The sequence below is a fragment of the Peromyscus californicus genome, unplaced genomic scaffold, assembly GCF_007827085.1.
Source record: "Peromyscus californicus insignis strain IS unplaced genomic scaffold, ASM782708v3 Scaffold_10__1_contigs__length_136768540, whole genome shotgun sequence".
In the NCBI taxonomy this organism is placed as follows: Eukaryota; Metazoa; Chordata; class Mammalia; order Rodentia; family Cricetidae; genus Peromyscus; species Peromyscus californicus.
The window spans coordinates 133,605,181-133,622,341 of NW_026294391.1; the positions used below are offsets into that span (position 1 = coordinate 133,605,181).

At 41.9% G+C, this 17,161-nt stretch overlaps 1 protein-coding gene across 8 annotated transcripts in view; it reads left to right on the forward strand.

Moving 5' to 3' along the window:
* LOC128112314 (X-linked lymphocyte-regulated protein 5C-like) overlaps nt 1-17,161 on the forward strand; it is a 46,659-nt gene that overhangs the window by 24,696 nt on the left and 4,802 nt on the right. For 3 of the 8 annotated variants that reach the window (XM_052741394.1, XM_052741395.1, XM_052741396.1), the window contains exons 1-4: nt 13,334-13,920; nt 14,496-14,565; nt 15,458-15,492; nt 16,590-16,707. In XM_052741394.1, the coding sequence (XP_052597354.1) occupies nt 13,602-13,920; nt 14,496-14,565; nt 15,458-15,492; nt 16,590-16,707 (542 nt within the window). In that variant the 5' untranslated portion in view covers nt 13,334-13,601. Of the gene's footprint in view, nt 1-2,444; nt 2,580-8,601; nt 8,734-13,333; nt 13,921-14,495; nt 14,566-15,457; nt 15,493-16,589; nt 16,708-17,161 lie in introns of those variants that run through there. The other 5 variants (XM_052741397.1, XM_052741398.1, XM_052741399.1 and 2 more) reach the window with 4 other exon arrangements.

Sequence of the window (17,161 nt, forward strand, 5' to 3'; positions counted from 1 at the left end):
CACACACACACACACACACACACACACACACACACACACACACACACACACCACTGACCCATTGCATGAGCAGGATACTGTTGTGGAATAATAGTTTAAGATGTGTTAACATTCATTTATGCTGTGGAACATTTGTTTAATGATGCAAAGATGTGTTTCATTCCTTTATGTTGCATTTGTTTAACTCTGTGAAGCTGTGTTTCACTCTATTTTGCCTGCCTAAAACACCCAATGGTCTAATAAAGAGCCGAGTGGCCAATAGCTAGGCAGGGGAGAGGATAGGCATGGCTGTCAGGCAGAGAGAATAAATAGGAGGAGAAATCTAGAAGAGAAGAGCTAGGAGCGAGGAGTGAGAAAAAGAGGAGAGGAGGATGCCAGGGGCTAGCCACCCAGCCACTCAGCCAGCCATGGCATAAGAAAGAAAGAAAGTTATATAGAGTAAAAAAAGATAAAAAGCCCAAGGCAAAATGTAGAAGAAGAGAAACAGGATAATTTAAGTTAGAAAAGCTAGCTAGAAACAAGCCAAGCTAAGGCCGGGCATTTATAAGTAAGAACAAGTGTCTGTGTATTTATTTGGTAGCTGGTGGCAGGCCCCCAAAGAGTAAAAAAACAAAAAACACACAAAAAAAAAACAACAAAAAACTACAGGATACAAAGTGAAAGAATTTTAGACACAGCATTAAGCATGGAGATTGATCAAATTCAGAGAAATACCATTGTACTAATTGCATATATGTATTCACTTTTAGTAGCAAAAAGTTTCCTCAAAAAAGTTTTTTTTTTTCAAACAATGGATTTCTAGAACTTTGCAAAGATAGTACAGGGTACTCCCTGATCAATCTTTGCTCAGCTTCCTCTAAACTTACTTTGAATTTTTCAATGAAGTACACAGTTCTAAAGAGAACAAAGACAGAATGAATCTTTAAAAAATAAATGCTGTGACTGAGCATCTCCACCTCCCAGATGTTCTGTCTTTCTAAAGGAGAGACACTGTCTGTGCCCTATTAGCTAGTGAGCAGTTAAAATCCCACACTCGCAATGTTTTTAGCGATGTGGTCCCTTCATGTTCCATTTTCTTCTTTGTTGTAACTGAGCAGACAACCTTTGCTAAGTTCAGTCTGGTTGTCTACAGTCTACTAATTGTCAGTTACAAGGCCAGAAATATAGAAGAAGCATTCAAGAACATTTATGGCAACTTGACACTACTGCATCATCTGCTTTATATTTACAAAATGTTCCCCAGAGATTAGAAGGCAAGTTCCTTAGAGGCTTGGCAGACAAAAGAAACAGGAGAAGCAGGGATCTGTAGGTGGAAGTTTTCTTGTGTCCCGGCCGGCCAGTGGTCAGGACAAATCTCTCCCACTTGTGTCCCCCAAGTAAACACACAGAGGCTTATATTAATTATAACTGCTCAGCCATCAGCTCAGGCTTATTACTGACTAGCTCTTACACTTAAATTAACCCATAATTCTTATCTATGTTTAGCCACGTGACTTGGTACCTTTTCTCAGTTCTGCCTTATCATCTTGCTTCCTCTGTATCTGGCTGGCGACCCCTGACTCTGCTCTTCCTCTTCCCAGAATTCTCCTCTCTGCTTGTCCTGCCTATACTTCCTGCCTGGCTACTAGCCAATCAGCATTTTATTTATCACCCAATCAGAGAAACACACATTCACAGCATACAGAATGACATTCCACAGCACTTCCCCTTTTCTGTCTAATCAAAAAAGGACGTTTTTAACTTTAACGTAGTAAAATTACATATACTGGAACAGTTATCAAGCAAGAATTACAGTTACACAATCTAGTCTATATGTATTTGGCAAAATTAAAGAAAATATTCTATCTATCCTATATTTGTGAGTCTAAAGTTACATATATAATTTATCTTTTATCATAACCAAGGAAAATTATAACTATCTAGTCTTCAACTACATCAAAGACCTCAGAAGGATATAATATTTACCTAATTAAATAGGAAATGCATTGTGAGCAACTTCTAAAATTCTGGAAATGATAGAGACAGCTGCTTGCCTGGACAGTCATCCAAAGTTCCTCTGCAACATTGGGGCATCCATCTTTAGCCCATAGGTCTAGTCTCTCAGTCACTTTTTCCTGTGCCCTATAGAATGTTTGGCAGTCTCCTCTGCAAAGCAGGAACCTGAAGGACCATCTCATTTTGCAAAGTTCAGTTCATCTCATTTTGCAAAGCCATCTTCCTATGGGTCCTGCACATCCGGTTTATACAACATATTGTCATCAGTCGACATAAGGACACTTTTTTGCCCAGTGGCTAATTTTGCCGCAAAGAAAGACAACTCCATAATGAGTTTCTTCAATGCCCATTATCTTCTCTGAAGTAGATTGGTGCTGCCAGGAGCAGACATATCTCAATGTCCAGAAAGTCAAAATTCTTAAAACATTTTTTTATTATTTTTTTTACAGTATGTGGCCAAAGAGTAGAGAATGCTCTGTAGCAAATGGGGAAGAGAAACAAGCAACAGTCCTAAGTATACATGAGCAACATAAATATACACATGAAGAGTGGAAGTTAATACAGAAAATATTGAGCTCTAACAGGTGGGTGCTGTGTTTGTCAAGGATCACAGGTTCCACTAACTTTTCTCATAATCATCCATAACCCTACCCTGCCTCTTTTCCCCTTTGCCTTTCCCTGAAAAGTCTGTCTAGATTTTTTATTTTAACTGAAGCTACTGTGAATGGAGTTTTCCTCCCCACAGATCTGTTATTCGTACATAGAAAAGCTACTGAATTTCATGTTTATTTTGTGTCCTGTTTTTTTTTTTTCCTGGAAGTGTTTATTATGTGAAAGGTTTCTGGTGGGCTCTTTGGAGACTTTTAAATGTAGGATCATGTCATTTGCACATATGAATACTTTGACCCTTTTCTCCTCTCTGAATTTCTTCTTCTTGCCTATTGCTCTAAGACTTTGAGCACCGTATTTACTGAGTGGTGAAAGTGAGCACCGTTGTCACTATTGAATTCAGAAGAAATGCTTCCATGTCACCACTGAGTATTGACTCTGTGGACGTCTTTGTCAGTGAAGTCTATTTCTCTTAAAACATTTTAAATGCCATATTCTGTAGGTCTTTGAAGTGCTTGAAGATTACCTACCTAATTGAAATATATCTATGTATACCTAGAAAACTTAGATAACATGACTATAAGTTTGATTATCATAGATGACTAATTATTAATCTGTATTTCTCAACTATACACTACAATTTCAAATGAGTTGCACAAACAAAATATTCTAAACAAGAGTAGAAATATACATACAGTATAACAAAATTAACTTTAAATTTGTATCAGTAAATTAAACCTATAGCAATGTAAAACATTTTACACAAGTTGTTGCTCTTTAAAAGTAGATTCAATAATCTATCCTTTCATCCTATCATATCTATATCCTATCCCCCTTTTTTCTTTAGAAAGATGTTGACTATGACCAATAACAGTTTGCAACCAGTCTCTAAACAAAGACAAATATCCATAATCTGTTCTTTGGGAATATGGGCATAGTGTTCTAGGCTATTTCCTGCTGGTAGGTGGTGCTGGTAGTTTTATGGGGATCCTGAGAAAATTCAAGATAATGGTCAAGTCCTGGGGAGACTGGCTATAATCTTTGTTGATAGGTACCATCTGTTAAGGTTCAGGAGGTCTGGCTTGATCAAATCTGATCCATCTTAACCTAGAACAAATCCATAGCCTCTTGTTTCCTGTGGAAACAAAAGCAGAGACTCCTTTCCAAAGCAACATATCCTTAGATCCAAATTTTGAAGTCAAAATACCTTTAAATTACACATATTGGTTTAACTGAGCAGCCTTTACAGTCAAAAGTCTTTCTGCAGTTAAAAATCCCAAAGACAATATAATCCAGACTCTCTGTGTGATTTCCATCTTTACGTGGCTTATTTTTTATATTACTTTTACTTTCTCTTTAAAGACTTTATTTTTTAAAACTTTCTACTTCTTTATACAACTATCTATATTCCTTTTCCTCTCTCTTCCAAGCCTATGTACATTTTTACATACATTGTGATCTGTTTAAAGTCTTATTCCATCTGAATCTGCCTTATTGTGAATCTATAATCCTTCTCTGACCAGGAGAGATTTTAAACTGCTAAACTGCGTGGCTAGTACAAAGAGCAGCAGCCTTGGCTGCTGACTCCACCCATTTCAGCTTTTCAACTTGGGGGAGATAATTTACCTCTAGCTCTGGGCCATGTGTACCATCAACTCTCAGAAGCAGTGGGTCTATGCCTCCATTAAAGCAGCGTGTAGCCCAGAACCCCCCTCCCCATTTTTGTACTAGCAAAAGCTAAATCCACAACACAGCATACTGTGTGGCTTGGAGACACCTCTGTGTACCTCAGCAGGAACCCTCCATGCTGCAGGGCAAACCCAGGCACAGCTGCAAACCCACCATACTGTAGCTCATGGCTTGCCTGAGAGACACAACTAGGAAGCTGTTTTTAGCTCCATTTTTAGATTTTTTTTTTTAAGATTTGTCAGGTTTTAGGTGGAAACTCTTGCCCCATGTTGGGCACCAGAGAGAGAAAGGCAGAGAGAGGAGACTGCGAGTTGCCAGCCAGACACAGAGGAAGCAAGATGACAAGGCAGAACTGAGAAAAGGTATCAAGCCACATGGCTAAACATAGATAAGAATTATGGGTTAATTTAAGTGTAAGAGCTAGTCAGTAATAAGCCTGAGCTAATGGCCAAGCAGTTATAATTAATATAAGGCTCTGTGTGTTTACTTGGGGGATACAAGTGGGAGAGATTTGTCCTGATCACCGGCTGGCCAGGACGCAGGAAAACTTCTGACAACAGGGATCCAGTTGATCAGACCATTGTTTGGTAGTGAAAAATGAGCAAGGCTTGACATGTGGGAGTGGGAACATACAATGAGGCCCATGATACTGGCATGAAGCTAGTGGTGGCAGAGAAACATAAGTTGTTCAGCAACACCAATAGAAAGTACCTCATAGCCGGGACATGCCTTTAATCCCAGCAACCAGGAGGTAGAGGCAGGACAGCTAGGGCTACAAAGAGAAACCATGTATCAAAAAGAAAAAAGGAAGAAGAAAGAAAGAAAAGAAAGAGAGAGAAATAGAGAGAGAGAGAGAGAGAGAGAGAGAGAGAGAGAGAGAGAGAGAGAGAGAGAGAGAGAAAGAAAGAAAGTGCCTGAAGTTACATTGGTTTGTCTGAAATTGTTCTCCTCACCCACTCCAAACTCCCAGCTTTGGGGAACTCACTGCTACTTCTGCATACATGCACAAACATCTGCCTATCATTTATCACACACTTATGTACACATTAGCTTATATGTATATGTAGTCTCTCTCTTTCAAACACACATGCTCACATGCATATATATTTGACATAAAATTCCTGCCTTACAAACCTCTCCCATACATGAATCCACTCTCATATACACATCTCACACACTGTGTGCTCCCTCATGCACTTTTCTTACACTATACATGTGCACTCATATTCATGCATGTGTATGTATACCCATCCATGCACTAACACTCACGTGCTCAAACAATGCATATGTCCATACTCTACTCACTTCCATGTATTATCTCACACATGCATACATACAGTTCCCTCACAAAAACTCACAAACAATTATTTTACACACACATACACACACACTTTCACTGATACCTTCCTTTGTACATTGTTGCCAGACAGATTAAATACTTAGGTGTTATTTTTAAAATAAATCTCAAGCTTATGATTTTACCAATAAAGACTCTGGAGGAAGATGCTGGGGTGAAAACCTCCTAGCTCAGAGAGGCCAAGGAGTAACCAGCTGACCTTCCTCCTTAGCCAACATTCCAGAAAAGAGAACCTTTCTCCTCCATCATCCCAAACCCCCCCCAAAAAAAATAATAAATGTTTCTCTGTTTTCCTAACTCCCTCTTATTCTCTATGACTACTTTCTTCAACTAGTTTCTAGATCCACCTCTTGACCCATGGTTGATTTTATTTAATTAATGCAATCTCAGGGTTCATAGTGTGATCAAGTATCCCACAACACTTACATCTTCTGTGAAGTTTTCTCTGATTTACTGTTCTCTCACATTGTGCATTTTCCACTTCTACTATCCCATTATTCAGAGTGTAGTAGCTCCTCAGGTTCTTTGGATTCCATAATACACATACACCTAAGTCCCTTATATAAAATAATATAGTGTTCACATAGAACCTGTGCACATCCTCTAGTATATTTAAAACCATCCCAGTGCAATGCAGTTGTGTGTAGCATGAATCTTAAAAGGTCTTATTAATAAAATCAAACCCAGAGCCAGGTATTGGGGTGAATGCTGGAAGTTCAGAGAAGCAGAACAGGCCACAGCCACCTCACCTTGCCAATTCCTCAGCTGATCCTGTTTTCTCAGACTGGAAGCTTCTGAGTCCTCATCCAGATGGATCTCAGCTGAACTGCTACTCACAGCCTGAAAGCTTAACCAGCTAAAAGCTTCTAGTTTCTGTTCTCCACACCTTAAATACCTTTCTGTTTTCTGCCCTCACTTCCTGGGATTAAAGGCTTGTGTCACCATGCCTGGCTGTTTCCAATGTGGCCTTGAACTCACAGAGATCCATGCCTCCAGAAGGCTAGGATTAAAGGTGTGAGTGCCACCATTTTCTATCCTCTGTATCTAGTGGCTGTTCTGTTCTCTGACCCCAGATAAGTTTATTAGGGTCACACAATATTTTGGGGAACACAATACCACCACAGTTGTGACACTGTATTATTTAGAGAATAAGGACATGTAAAGCACATGCACATTTTCAGTTTAGGTGTGCTTTCCACAAATATCTTGGAACTAGTTTGGTTTGAACCTGAGGATGCTACTCACCATTGTACTAAGTACTTAGCTATATATTGTCCTTCTTGTTCACAAAACACCTAGTACATGGAGCAAGGTTATTTGTTTTTCCAGGTTCAGAGGCATTAAAGGCAGCTAGATATATGGGACTGTCTTAGATGGAGTGTGATGTCACAGTAGATGCTCATTACTAAGATGCTGGATGAGATTACAGTTCAAATGGTAAGACTGTTGGCATGCTCAGTGTGATATTTACTTTTAGAAAGAGATGTCAAAAATAGTGACAGAGGTAGTGTTTGCTTTTTGCTACACTGAAGAATGCTTTGCTCAAATAATTTCCAGTGGACTTAAAAACTGGGGTCCAATGGTTGAGAGAAAAGTAGACATGCACATTAGAGACTTTTAAGCCAAGGTAGAGGTCATAGTGAGAACAAGATGAGATAATTTAGGGAACGTCTAGAATGAGGCAAACAGGATGATGGGACAAAACCCTAGAACTGTGGATTGAAAGGGGACAAGCAGGGGAGATGGAAATAAACGCAGGTAAATAGGAGGAGAGAACTATCTTCCTGGCCTTGGAGGAGTGGGTGGAGTCATCCACTAGCCGCAGGTTGCAGGAAAAGTGAGGTTATTCCTGGGATTTCTACAGTTTTCTGGATAGCTACAGGACAGGAGGAGAAAGGATGGCAGAGTGTGATGAAAGGACATTCAAACTCTGTTGTTGAGTTTTCTTTTACTCTAGCCCCATGTTGAAACACCAAAATGTTATTAGTTGTTTTTTACTCTTTTGTGGTGCCCACCACCCAGCTCCCAAATAAATCACATGGAGGCTTACTGTTAATTATAAATGCCCAGCCTTAGCTTGGCTTGTTTCTTGCCAGCTTTTTTTTTTTTTTTGACTTTAAATTATCCCATCTACCTTTTGCCTCTGGGCTTTTTCCTTTTCTTACTTCCGTATATCTTACTTTCACTCTTACTCCATGGCTGGCTGTGTGGCTGGTCCCTGGTGTTTTCCTCTCCTTCTCTTGCTGCCCTTTTTTTTTTCCCTCCAAGATTTCTCCTATTTATTCTCTCTGCTTGCCAGTCCCGCCTATTCTTTCTCTTGTCTTGCTATTGGCTGTTCAGCTCTTTATTAGACCATCAGGTGTTTTAGACAGGCAGAGTAACATAGCTTCACAGAGTTAAACAAATGCAACATAAACGAACGCAACACATCTTTGCATCATTAAACACATGTTCCACAGCATGAACAAATATAACACACCTTAAAATAATATTCTACATCATTTCCCCCTTTTTGTCTAAATAAAAAGTTTTAACTTTAATGTAGTAAAACTGTCCACAACAAAAACAGTTATCAAGTAAGTGTTACATTTACAATATTCTGTCCATTTTTAGTTAGCATATTAAGAGAACATAATACGTTATCTATCCTATCTTAGTGAATCCAGAGTTTTACACCTAGTCTGCTTTCTACCATAACTAAGGAAAACTGCAACTATAACTATCTAGTCTTCAACTCCATCAAAGACCCAGAAGGTTGTAATATTACCTAACAACAGAGACATTTGGCTGCCTAGACAGTCAACCAAAGCTCCTCTGCAACTTTGGGGCATCCATATTCAGCCTACAGGCCCACAAGATCTGGCAAACTTGATAGTGAAGCAAGAAATTTGAAGGTCTGTCGTGCCTTGTATTGGCAAAGTTCATCAGTCACTTTTCTCTGTGTCCTGCAGAATATCTGGCAGACTCTTCTGTGAAGCAGGAACCCTGAAGGACCATCCCACCTTGTTTTGGCAAAGTTCAGCAGTCACTTTCCTGTGGATCCTGCATGTCCAGTCTGCACAGCACATTGTCATCAGTCAAAGGCAAGAACAGTGTCTTTGTCCAGTGGTTAACTTTGCCACAGTGAAAGCAAACTCCATAAGGAGTTTCTTCAGTGCCTATCATCTCTGAAGTAAATTAGTGCTGCCAGGAGCAGATGTGTCTCATTGTCATGAAAAGCCCTAAGTTAACAAAACATTTTAAATGTCATATTCTATAGGTCTTTAAAGTGTTTGAAAACTATTTGTCTATCTAAAATATATCTATATATGATCTTGAAAATATACCTAGCACATCTACAAATTTGATTGTTATAGATGACTAACTACTGACCTGTGTTTCTTGATTATTCTAAATAGTTCATAGTTTTCAAAAGCTAGAACTTTACCTTACATTTTTAAATGAACTGCATAGGTACAATACCTTAAACAAGAGTAGAAACATAAATACAATATGTTGTAACAAAAGTAACCTTAAACTTACATCAATACACAAAAATCCTTTAAGCAAGAATAAAAATGTATATACAGTGTGTTGCAACAAAAATTACCTTAAATTTGTATCATTATACAAAAGTCCTTACAAATACAAAATATTTGAAATAAGTAGTTTTTATTTTAGTTTATAGTAGATTCAATAATCGACCCTATTATTTAAAGTAGATTCAATAATCTACTCTTCTATCTTATCATTCCTATGTTAACCTAAATGATAACAAACATCCATAGCCCACCAAATAACCAAAAGCCTCCCACAACCCAACTCTTGTGAATGTGGGTGATATGTTCTCCAAACTGCTTCCTGATTGTCTGTGGGAAAAGCATCTTTAGGGATACCTGAGAAAATTTTGAGATAATGACCAAGTCCTGGAAAGACTAGCTATAACCTTTGTTGATAGATATTACCTGTCAATGTTCAGGAGGTCTCTCTTGATCAAACATGATCAATACCATTCTTGAAGGAATCCACAGCCTCTCGTCTCCTATGGGAACAAATCTCTAAAGAATTTTTGATTTCCATTTAACAAATACATTTTTTGAGTTCAATTTTAAAGTTAAGGCATTCTTAAAATATCTAGGCTGAATTATTTCAGCAGTCCTTTCAATCCCATGTCTCTCAGCAGCTGCTGCTTGCTTCTCAACAAGCAGAAAATTTAAAATCAACACAATAACATACAGGATCCAGACTCCCTGTGTATTTCCCATCTCTACGTGGTGGCTTATTCTTTTTCATTATTTTGCTTCTCTCTTTAAAGACTTTATTTTTAACTATTTTTTTCTCAGACTATACCCTTTTTCTTTTCTTTCTTATGCCTATGCACATTGCAAAACACACTTGAACCTGTTTAGAGCTTTTTTTCCCCACCTGGACCTCTTTTACTGCATATCTTTTAACCTTTTTTGACCACACAAGCAAACTTTAAACTGCTAAGCTACACCTGAATCTTCCGCATGGCTCTCTTGGCTGGCTCTGCCTGCTTCTGGGTTCCTGACAGCCAGGCTTAAATCTTGCAGCCCAATCGGAGGTTTGTGACTGAAAACTGCATTCAACCTTCCTAGCTGTGGAAGCCTGTACCTGTGCTGCCACAAGTGGTTTTTACTTATCATTTTTATTTAGCCACTGCTGGCTGAACAACAGTTCCTCTTTAAGGAGCTGTGTCCTTTTTCTTTTTCTTTTCAGCTTTCTCAGGCCCTAGAGATATTTGAGCCCCATGCTGGGCACCAAAATGTTGTTGGATTTTCTTTTACTCTAGCCCCAAGGTTGGAATGCCAAAATGTTGTTTGTTGTTTTTTTTACTCTTTTGGGGGGCCTGTCACCCAGCTCCCAAATAAATCATATATGGAAGCTTATTCTTACTTATAAATGCCCAACCTTAGCTTGGCTTGTTTCTTGCCAGCTTTTCTAACTTGAATTATACTGTTTACCATTTGCCTCTGGGCTTTTTCCTTTTCTTACTTCTGTATATTTTACTTTCACTCTTACTCTGTGGATTGCTGTGTAGATGGTGGCTGATCCTAGCATCCTCCTCTCCTTGTTCTTGCTGCTCCTTTTTTTCCCCTCTGAGATTTCTCCTATTTATTCTCTCTGCCTGCCAGCCCTGCCTCTCCTCTCTCTTGCCTCACTATTGGCCATTCAGCTCTTTATTAGACTATCAGGTGTTTTAGACAGGCAAAGTAACATAGCTTCACAGAGTTAAACAAATGTAACATAAAAGAATGCAACACATCTTTGTATCATTAAACAAATGTTCCACAGCACAAACGAATGTAACACATCTCAAACTAATATTCTACAAGAAAACACTGATGATTTGTGGAGGAGGGAGCAGAATGAGAATGACTATGGGTCCTATGAGGACATTTTCCTTCATGTCCTTTGAGTGTTCAAAGTACAATATTCCAGCACCATTCTCATCTTACAAAGAATGTTAAGAAGGCCCAGAGAGCAACAAGAAGTGACATTAGAACAGAATCCCAGGCCATGTAATGTCAGAGACTGGAGTTTTGAGTACCACATGCCATGCCTCTCAAAGGAAAAGAAATAAATTAATCCTAAACTAAAATCAAATTTCTATTATGGCTTTCATTAACCACACTTACCTAGAGACTAATCTAGAGACAGTCAAAGGTATGGTGAAAACAAAAACCACAAGCTTATGAGAACTCATGCCCATATTTCAGGGTATGGGAATAGTCTTTCATCTCAGTACTTTATTGTCACATAAATTATTAGTTTTGCCCTTTAAGTATGTTCATCCCTGATCAACACAGACCTCTGTCCAACACATTTAACTTTGTTCCCAGGCTGATGGAAGCTCCAGCTTGTAGCTATATATTTACTAGGAACATAGGACCCCTTAGATCTAAGGAACAAGACATACCCCCTCTTAAGTGCTTTGGACTTGCAACACACATTTTTTTTTCTCAATTTTAGCTCACGGAACAGAAGGAAGCTTGTAATTCAATATAAATGAGTAGGATTGGAGAAAGGGAGGCATAGAGGAAGGAAGAAACATAGAATATAGTATGTTTGGTCCACAGTTCCATAGGGAAATTTTTCCTTGTATTGCTCCTTACTTCTTTATTTTTCAATTAATTATTTTAGTTTATAAAATGATATATTTCATTATAACCACTTTTTGTGCATTTTCATATGTTTACGATATTGTATCTTGCTCTCATTGCATGCAACTGTCTCCACCATTCCTGCTCTTGCTCATTTGCTTTGTCTGCATTATACTCCTGCAGTCCTAGTCAGATCACACACACACACACACACACACACACACACACACACACACACACACACACACACACACACGAGGAGTAGACAGAGACAGATAGACACAGAGAAAGAGACAGATACCAGAAGGCACCACATACATTCTTCTGCTCCTCAGGTCTCAAGGATCTACGCCTACCTTATGACTTCCATAAAATGAAGATAGCAAGAAAGTATCATGTGTCAGACCTCAGTATATAGGAAAAAGGAGTCCCAGCAATTAGCACAAAGCAATGATGTGCAATATTCTCCCATAAAATGAACAGGGAGGTGGTCTTATAAATCCAACACAGGTCATGGACAAATGGGCATTACAGAGGGAATCAGAATAAACAGTGGGAGAGTTTACTTCTGAACTGATCAGGCCAGCACTTCAAGTCTATAGGGAGAAAACTGCATTCCCATGTCCCCAACAAAATCCAAGGACACAGATCAAAAGAGGAGGAGAACAGGAACTTCTGGGAGGCATGGGACTGCCTCTCATCAGTACACCCTAGTTGTCAGTGACTCCAAAGAATAACATATCCCCTTCCTTGAGCTAATAACTCAGGAAGAGGATGCTGTAGGGAGGGAAAATAGTGTTGCTGGGGCACATAGGCCCATGAACGGCAGGCAAGGAGAGAGTGCTTTGTTGTCAGAACATAATGTACAGGGGCAGTGGCAGTTAAGGTCATAGGAGAGGCTGAATATGCAGGTTACAAAATCAGAGTCAGCCTAGGCCCACACAGTGCTTGGTGGTGGCACAGAATCACAGGGTGTCGGGGGCCTGGTTGAGGTGATTTCTGCAAACCTCCCTTCTGCAAGGGACTAGACAGAATCCCGGGTACTGCAGGTACTAGAAGGTATGTGGGAAACAGAGTGAGGGATGGGCGAGAACATGGAGGGTCCCCATTGCCCCTTGTGTACTCTTTGGTCAACGCTGGACAATGCGTCACCATTTTCGATGTCCGCTGGGCCCTTTCATGGGTGGCAACTGCTGGGCCCGAGCCAGGCATATGTGACTGTTGGACCCATCTGTTGCAAGAGCACCTCCTAGCCCCACCTCTTGAGTTTGCATGATACTCCCAGGCCATCCATTCATCTGTGCCAGGGCAGCCTCAACCAAGGATGGATACTTGGCCCACCACAGGCAAGTGTGCCTGCTGGGCCAGCCTCAAGTATGTAAACTTGCTGAGGGGCCTCACACAGGGACAGGAAGATGCATATTCACCTGCTGGGTGCTCAGCCTTAGCCTGTATCGCCTACCACGCATGTCAGGCACCCCCCTCCCCACCCCACACACCCCACCCCACCCCCGTGCACGTATGCGCTTGCGTGCGCATACACAAACACACAACACACACACACACACACACACACACACACACACACACACACCCCTCATATATGTATACCAGCTGGGCCCACTTGCTGGGCCTTTCTCACGTATAGGTGCTGTTCCAGCCAATCAGTAAGCATGCTTGCTTGTGGGGGCAGACAGTAGCTAGGTGTTACTTTCCTCAAAAGAGAAAGAGGTTTCTGAGGGGTGGGTCTCGGAATAGGATTGTCTTGGTGGGTGACAAGAAATCAGCAGAAAGGGCTGAGATTGAGGGCTACAGGCTTGTGGAGAGCTCTGCATTCAACCAGAAAAATGGAACAGAAAGTGATTGGATGTGGTGGGATATCGGTGTCATCCTCCTGCCTCCTCTTTGCTCCAGCACAGCAAGTGCCAGGACACATGGCCACAGCCTGTGGAGTCCCGGTACCTGTTTCCATTGCCGTCATGAAATTGCTTCTTGGTGTCTTTACTGTCTGTGCACACCAGCATTTCAGGAGTCCTGCCCAGCCCAGCAAGGCCCCAGCCATGTCAAGCAAGGAACAGAAAGACATGGAGAGACGTGCCAAGCGCCCAAGGGTTGATCAGAATCTCCCATCAGATGACTTCCAGAACCCAGATGCAATCACCCCCGGTAACAACTGATAAGGGGCATATAGGGCTGGGCCTAACGGAGGGGACATTATACTACTCCTTGGCAGGTGGAGCACAGGAGTGGCCTGGTACTAACCAGGTCATTGCATGGGATTGCGTGGGTGGGGTGGAGATGGGAGATTCGGGTGCTGAGAGCTGATTCTCAAAGCATATTCTGGGTTTCTGTCCCCACCTGACGTTCTCACCCCGTGGCAGAGGTACAAGGCTCACAGAGGAGAGCCATTGTCCTGACCAATGTGCCTCTGACAAAGCCCATGGGTCACAGTGAATTTCCTTGAAAAGCTTGTACAAATACATGTACCTGCTGTCCCCAGACTCCGGCCGAGCTGAATTTCACCTGTGTGTGTGTGTGTGTGTGTGTGTGTGTGTGTGTGTGTGTGTGTGTGTGTGTGTGTTGGGGTGGGGGGCATGAGTTCCTGGAAGACTACTTTAAAACTGTTGTTGGCCATGGGCTCAACCAACCCTAGAGTGAAGCTGTTTCCCATGTAGGATGATGAGAACAGCACACTTCATTCGCAAAGGTTTTTTTTTTTTTTTCCTTTCTTCTCAATGCAGCAAACAATCCAGCAGTTGATACCAGTGAGATGGGCAGCTGTTCCTCAGGACCAGACGTGCAAGAGGCCAGGTGATGTCTTAAAGGAACTTTGGCCTGTTCCAGGAGGTAGTTTCAGTGTGGTTTTATGCAGGCATACAAAGAAATTTCTGCCCTTTGCTGGAAAATGGATCCAAACGGAGAGTTTGGTGTTAAGTGAAATAAGCCAGCACCAAAGAGACCACAGTCACCTGTTTTCTCTCATTTGATGATCCTAAATTATAAATAGGTCCATAAAATAATATAATCCGAATTCAGAAGAGAGGCTGGGAAGAGGCAGGCAATGCCCAATAGAGGGGAAGGTTTGAGGAGTAGAGGCCGACTCTGGAGGTTGAATATGGTCACATGGCATGAAAGTTGAAGAGACACTGGCTGGGTGATAGAGGAGGACTAGCAGGAGGGTACTGAGGAAGGATGAGAGGGAATATGGCTGGAGTGCACGACAGATGGGTGAGTACACCTTTATGAGGCGCCTTGCAGCTGTACCGTGGATGGGTTCCAGTAAACCTTTAGTATAAAATCCCCTACACTGCCACAACATAACACGGGAGTCACCGCTTGAGGAGAGGAGACACTTCCGTGGAGCTGCCTGCAGTTGGGCAGGGAGCGAACGCCAGGGATGCAGTTTTCATGTGTCATCCAACACCCAGCCAGAGGTTGGGGTCCTGGGGATACAGCTGACTTTGAGTCACCCATGCTCCAGTAAGTAACCCTTACCCATGTGCCCGTATGTATTCTGCAGTGAACTCATTGGTTCACTGTGAAAACGCGAATAAAGGAATAAAAGTAATGGCCCCAAACAGGAAAATCCAACTTTGCCTCACATAAGCGCTAGTCTCTCCAAAACCGAGCGCCTCACCTTTCCTTCGAAGCAAACTTGGGATGTTTGTCCTCAATTAAGGATTCTTGTGTGCATTTTCCATAGGGAGCCTGTTCAGAAGAGGATACCGGATGTCAAAGGTGTGTTTGAGCAGATGTTGCTAGTCCCAGAGCCCTCTTTCTGACCCTACAACTTAATATGTGGTGAGAACATGGTCACCCGCCAACAGGACTCTGTTACACTTCTGTCGCCCAGAGGATTTTTGGGGGTGGGGTGGGGTGGGGTGGGGGAGACAGTAAATTGCCATTTATCCTTCAGGGGGCACCTTTAGTTTAACTTTTAGCTGGCCTCTCTGAGCAGGGGGGTGTTGTAGCTGTCACTGAGGCCGTGGGGAGAGTTTCCTGCTTCCTGCATTGCTGAAGAGTGTTACTAGGGATGATGGGCAAGCAGATAAGTCTCTGCTTTTTATCTTTACTGCACGAGTGGCATGTCGCATTTCAACAGCTGTTTTTCACCTTCTGAATTAAGTCATTTTTTTTCTGGCTTTCCGAAGTTGCTCTCCTCCAGGAAGCCCTGCCAAAGGAGGGCATGGAAAACAGCCTTTAGGCCGTACACGTTTATGAGCCTGCCAGGGAATGCTGAAGGCAGCCACACTGTGGACAGGGAAGAAAAGTGTGATAGCATGCAAACATCATGCATGCCACACTAGCTTGTTTTCTGTCATCCACGGTAACCAAGTCAGTGTACCACACGCCCCTCAGGCCGAGACAGCTTTTATTCACTGGTGTAGGTGGCCCTAAAACAGCATTACTGGAGAGACACCGTCAGTTCTTAGCCAGTGTATAGAGTCAATTCATACAAGCAAGGATGTCTGACAGCATCGCTCTTTCTGGTACAGATGAACTGCTTGGGTTTTTGAGGTGTCCAGAAAATGGTTTGTCAGTGGCGGTCACTCGTCAAAGCTCGATGCCCCCACACCTGTATTCCTAGCACTTAGGAAGTGGAGGCAGGAGAATCAGGAACTGGAAGTCGTCCTCACTTACCTCTCAAGTTTGAGACCAGCCTGGGCTACACAAGACCCGGTCTAAAATTAAAAAATAAAAATACAACGAAGAGCAAAATGGACACCAGATCTGTAGATACTCCTATTACCGTGTAGGTGATGTGTCAGGGATGAAAGTGCGCCTCTTCCTCTGGGTATTTGATTTAAAGTGATACCATTTCCTTTCTCGACTAGGTGACGTTACTCGGTACCTTCTGGCAAAGAGGAAGCAGTTTGAAAAGGATATAAATGCCTCTTTGAGCAGCCTGAATGAAAGCCTCCAGAGTGTTTTCAAAACCCAACAGAAGTCAAGGTAAAGTTGTGACCCTCTGTCAACGAGACCTGTACAGCTTTTACTCTTCCTTCCAAAGTCACTCCTGCCTGCCATTGTGGTCCTGCACAGAGTGGAATCGCTAATGGGACCTACATAGCACTGCATTTTCTCTATGAGCTAGTCCTATTCATAGCTGGCGGGGACCCCCCCCCTCCCCCACTTTTACGCAGCTGAGATGTATTAGCTTCAAGACTGGCAAGAGACCGGTTTCCCCCCTGTCAGATAACAATACAGATAACTTCCTGTAAGGAAGGCCAGTCTTCTATGGTCTACGTTGTGCCCATGTCGGGGGCGGAGGTTCTGTGCCCTCTTCGTGTATCTAAGTCCCAGAGGATGAAGGGTATGTTGCCTTCACAACACAGACTTGGGCTCTCAGAATCTCTAGGTTACTCCATAAGGGAAAGGGAAGATGAGTCTAATTTTAAGCCAGAAA